Source organism: Pyxicephalus adspersus, chromosome 6, assembly GCF_032062135.1.
Source record: "Pyxicephalus adspersus chromosome 6, UCB_Pads_2.0, whole genome shotgun sequence".
In the NCBI taxonomy this organism is placed as follows: domain Eukaryota; kingdom Metazoa; phylum Chordata; class Amphibia; order Anura; family Pyxicephalidae; genus Pyxicephalus; species Pyxicephalus adspersus.
In genome coordinates this window covers 28,972,324-28,977,584 of record NC_092863.1, presented here as the reverse complement: position 1 = coordinate 28,977,584, position 5,261 = coordinate 28,972,324, and the positions used below count along the sequence as shown (strand labels likewise).

General features: G+C 35.1%; 1 protein-coding gene across 1 annotated transcript in view; it reads left to right on the top strand.

Moving 5' to 3' along the window:
- SPIN1 (spindlin 1) overlaps positions 1–4,114 on the top strand; it is an 8,127-nt gene extending 4,013 nt beyond the window's left edge. Inside the window, exon 2 of the mRNA XM_072413842.1 lies at positions 767–4,114. Within this exon, the coding sequence (XP_072269943.1) occupies positions 767–1,045 (279 nt within the window). The 3' untranslated portion in view covers positions 1,046–4,114. The remainder of the gene's footprint in view (positions 1–766) is intronic.
- Positions 4,115–5,261: the final 1,147 nt, after the last annotated feature.

The following is a 5,261-nucleotide window of genomic DNA, read 5'->3' as shown; positions in this document are numbered from 1 at the left end:
TGGGTAAGTGGGGATTTTAATGTACGGAAAATCTCAGGCTTAACGAAAACAGCAACTTTTTTTAGCCCGTATGAAGGTCGGGCTTAACGGTCGGGAGGTTAAATAGCGCCAACATTTTACGCAGTGCTGTACGTTAAATAGGTATAATTAAGTGAAAACTGTTCTGAAAGGAGTAATGGGTAATAAAACTTGTTTATGTTGGTGACAAGAAAGCGGTATTTTGTTTTTTTTTTCCATTTTACACATCTAATAATGCAATATTTAAAGGAAACCTGCAGTGGTACAGTCATGTGAAAAAAAGGTGCGAACATTTAGACCTTTATTTAGACAGTGTCTGCAGATAAATTTGAACAGCAAATGCCTTTTCCTGACATACTTCCCATGCAGATCAAATTTGTGTAACCTATCGGTTTGTAAATTCATGCTCTATTTATACCACTTGCCTGATTAAATATTTTAAAGAATAAACCATTTCCATAGTGTTAATACCTTTTTTTTTCATGACTGTAAAGACTGCCATTGTGGACTTTCTTTAGAAAATGTAACTGGTCTTGTTATTTTATTCAAATGTATTTTGTACTTAGTACTTTGAATCACTGACCTGGAACAGGTATGCAGCTCAAACATTCCACGGTATTTGATCTGTACATCGGTTTAGGTTCTCTGAATTGCCATTTAATTCCATACATCCTAACATTTCCAGGTCAGTAAAGGTAAGCCCTGTGCTTACTTCACTACTTGTTTCTTTAAACCCAAGACATTTTAGTGTTGTATTCTTTTTGAAAGGTTGTTTAGTTTTTGGGATGTTTTGTTACCATTTTCTTTCTTCTGTGATCATTTCATAGATGATTCTCCTCCAGCTGAGAGGGAACCAGGAGAGGTGGTGGACAGCCTGGTGGGGAAACAGGTTGAATACGCCAAAGAAGATGGATCAAAAAGGACTGGAATGGTAATTCATCAAGTTGAAGCCAAACCCTCAGTTTACTTCATTAAGTTTGATGACGATTTCCATATTTATGTCTATGACTTGGTGAAGACATCCTAAGTGACATTCTGGACTTTTGCCAAGCTAATGGATCTGTCAAGTGTAAAATTTGTAGAAAAAAAAAAAACCTGCTTTCTGAATACAGAAGAGCTCAGAAATTCCTGCGAACTCACAATCGCTTTTTGGAGAAAGTTGAAAAGGAAGAAAGAAAGCATTTTTGTGAATGACGTATGTTTCATCCTTCCTTACAAAGGAATAAACCACTTTTTTTTTGCATCTGACCCCTTAGAGGCCAGGAACTTTGCTTTCGAAAGAAAAAACAAAAAACTGAAGCTCAAAGCAGTAGGTATACAAGGGCAAAAGAAGAACAGAAGAGCCATGTGAATGCTTAAGCTTGAAAACGAAAAAAACTATTGTATTTTATTAGGCACTCATTCCTGGCCTACATGGCACTATTTGGTATATCAAACTTCCTTATTGAAGGTGTCTCTCCCTTATTTTAGCTTCCAGCATCCCTGTCAAAGGCACTATGAGTAATTATACTTTTGTGCTAAGAACTAGCAAAATATTGCACTGTGAAGTCTTGCTGTGTGCCTCTTACTACATTTCACAATCCTTTGTAAAGCATTAGACATAACGCACAATGGGATGTCCATTGACAATAGATTGTTCTAATAATAGTCTATCATTTCGCCCCCCCCCCCCCCCCACCCCTTTCCCATGCAAATATCTACAGAAAGGCCTACAAATAGACTTGTTTTTTTACTTTTGATTTGAAACTTAAACATGATGTTGTAGGTCGTGGGAATATTTTGTATCATTCAAAAATATGCTGAAAGTATTTTTCCAGTGTTAAATACATTGTGTAAACTGTGTAGTGGTAACGCTTCACATGCTATTCCCTCACCATTTTTTTTCCTTTCCATTTTTCTACTGCTTATTACTGCCCAAGTATTTTTTTTTTTTTTTGTGTAGAACACTATCAAGGTGTATTTAATAAAATGCTAAGCAAAGCGTGTGACTTGTTTGAAGTCCTCTATGATGAAATACTTTTCAAAATAAAATGAACATGAGAGAAGTATTTTTATCATGTGATCAGTCTCCGCATCATATGGCGCAGCTTGAATTTTTTTCCCTCTTGCCCAGCCCACATGGTGAAGTTACTTGATTTACTAGAATCTTATTTTAAAAGCAAGTTAACATATTTCCCATTTTCCCCATCTGAAAAATTGGTTACAAGTTAGAAAAGAACATAAATGTCACTACAGCTTGTAGTACAGCATAAATGTTAATTGCACAGTGGTTCTGACCATGCAGGTGGGGATAGCAGTAGATGAGAGAGACCAGTCAATATACAGCATTTTCTTCATACAACATATACAACAGTTTTCTTCAGGATTATATTTTCTTTTACAGAAGTAACATATAATTTTTTCCATATTGCACATATTAATAAATGTGATACATTGCCAAATCAAACGTATATATATTTTTTTACGTTTCCCAATGCTTTGAGTGTATTTACATTTGTTTGTGCATATTTTTTGTATATATGCATCTTCCTTTACCTCAAACTTTCAGCAGCACAAACAATGATTCAGTCACCCTATGGTAGTCAGTCAGGAGTCTGTTGACTGAAGTTAAACTTGAGCTACACCAGAGTGTGACCAACCAACCAATTGTCTGCACTAGATGGCATACTGGCTCATAAATAATAAAGAGTATTTATAACTGCTCATTTTGTAGTATTGCATCAAAAACATTTATTAAAACCTATTGCCTGCTTGGGCATTGTGAATGTGAGCCATTTTGGGTTTAGACTAGACTGGGTAAATAGCCTTGTGCCAACATTTCTTTCAGTAAAGAGGTAAGCTACAAGATACAATATTGAATCTAAAATGTCTGCAGCATACGCCTCCGAGCCATGGTTTGCCCTCCTGTATGTACATATTGCAGGTACATGATAAAGAACATACTAAAAAGTGGCATCCTCTGTTTTATCCTGAAAATGGGTAATGTTTTAGAGGGATCAGATATACGTTGTTTTGTTTTTTTTTGTTTTTTTTCCTCTCAGATGCACTTCTGAAGTTAAGTATTTGTGTCCTATTAATGCATGTCACTTGACCTGTTACACCATTAGAAACACAAATTTTGTACCTTTTTTTTTTTTTTTTTTTTTTTTTTTTTTTTTTTTTTTTTTTAACTTTGTTACTTTGGCCTTAAGGCATGTGCCTCTTTTTGGAGTTACCTAATAAGGATCATTGTAACAGTTATAACCATTGCTGCCATTGCAGTTCAGTGTCCTCTTGGTCCACCAAAGCTACTGTACTAGGTAAATGGCTTCTTGGGTACTTTTTTTTCTGTTACACACTAAGTTCTTAAACATAAAGCTTTCTTGTGTGTTGAACAAAGTGCATAGATTTGCAAGTGCTTCTATCCTGAAGATCTCTAAAGTGAATTTTATTGACTCTGAAGAGTCCTGCATGTAAATCTCAAAGCAGAGCCTGGCTCCGTGAGCCCCCCTTCCCAATCATAGTTTGTAACACTTAATAAATGTGCATGTGTGCAATTGGTGACACACAGTTTGTATAGTTAATTGGGCTACAGTGTGTTTTTGTTTTGTCAGATTTCTTTTCATCTTTGCTGTCGTTATATTGGCATTTATTTTATCTTTAACTATAGAATAACTTGGTATACAGTCTTTTTATACACATTTTTTTCTGTACTTTTTTTAATTCATTTGTTACATTTTTATTTCAACCTGCGTGCATCTGGTTTAACAGTTGAGGGACTTCTAATTCATCTCTGGTGGGCTTTGTTAGGGCTTCTGTTTCAGATCTGCATGCAGTGCTTGCATAAACTGTTAACAGTCCGTTTCTGATGTAAGGGCGTATTGTCTATAAATTCTCTGGGCTCAGAACAGAAAGTTGTCTCTCTGTACACTACGTTATTTTATTTTTTTCTGTTTTCATTTTTTTTTCTGCTGTACAGTTGTATTTTGTGTGTGTGATACCAGACTGCCATGTAATATTACATAAAATATATATAAAGAATATAATTGACAAGACCATTCTTTTTGCATGCTTAGGTAATATGTTAACTGTAACAAAATAAAGTTGCATGTTTAAATGGTTGGCTTTCTTTTTTTTTTTTTTTTTTTTTTTTTTTTTTTTTTTTCCCCTAATTGTGTCCCTATTACCTCTTTTATTTTATCATCATCACTCCTCCTTTGTGTTTTATGGATTAATGTTCATTGATTTTTGCCAACTGAGGGATATTAGTTTTTTTTATTTTTCATCAAAAAGGCGTTGTGTTTCATTTAGCTGCTTTTTTGCAAATACCATGAAAAATGAAAAAATCACATAAACATCCAGGGTTCCTCCAGAAGTTGCTAAGGGTTCCTTGAGCAATTGGCAATTTGGGCTTCTCTGTTCAAGTGACACCAGTGAACTTTTGGCTATCTATAAGGGTGACATTCTTCCCACTGGTCAGCAATGTAAGAGGCATTCTTCTTACTGACCACCACATTAATGTGAACTGTGGTTATAGTAATTATAAGAGGGTTTCCCTGAAGATCTGAAAGATATTTCAAGGATTCCCTCTGTTAGAAAGGCTCCTCAATTCTTTTTCTAACGGCCAAGATTTATTCTGAAACAACCTGATCTGCCAAAAAACTTGTAAAATGTAAGCTGGATGATAATAAAATAAAAAAAACTAATTTGATACCTCCCCTTACCATGTCCTACTAAACACATTAGATGTCCAGTGGATAGAAGTGTGAGTTTACATGACAAGGCTTTAGTATTGTTTTCTATGTCTGCCATTGTGGTCTGTTACCACAGTGTTCTCAGCAGCTTTTAGATAGCTCTAAGTTCCTTTTTCTAAACAGTTCAATTGCTTTTCAGAATAGTTTGCCTTCTTTTTAAGATGAAAGGTGACTTCTCAGTGCTACCCAAGGTTCTGGTCTCCCATAGTCCAGACTATTTTCAGTAAAGCAAACTCAAAACGATACATAAGGAATGTGGATCTCTAATATTTTTTTTAGATACACAACTGACGCTGGATGGCCTTGAGGGAAAAAAAGCTTTGGCTTCCTGGCTTTCTTAGGATTTGTTAGGTCTTTCTAAAGATTTGCAGCTAAATGTAATGCTGATGTGAAGTGTGTGTGAAGGTTTTGAAAGCTTTCTCATACAAGTTTTGTGTATGAAAATCGCTTTTCATTGGAGATTTCTTGTACATTTTCTACATTAATCGGTCTAGTAGTTACATTGAAAAT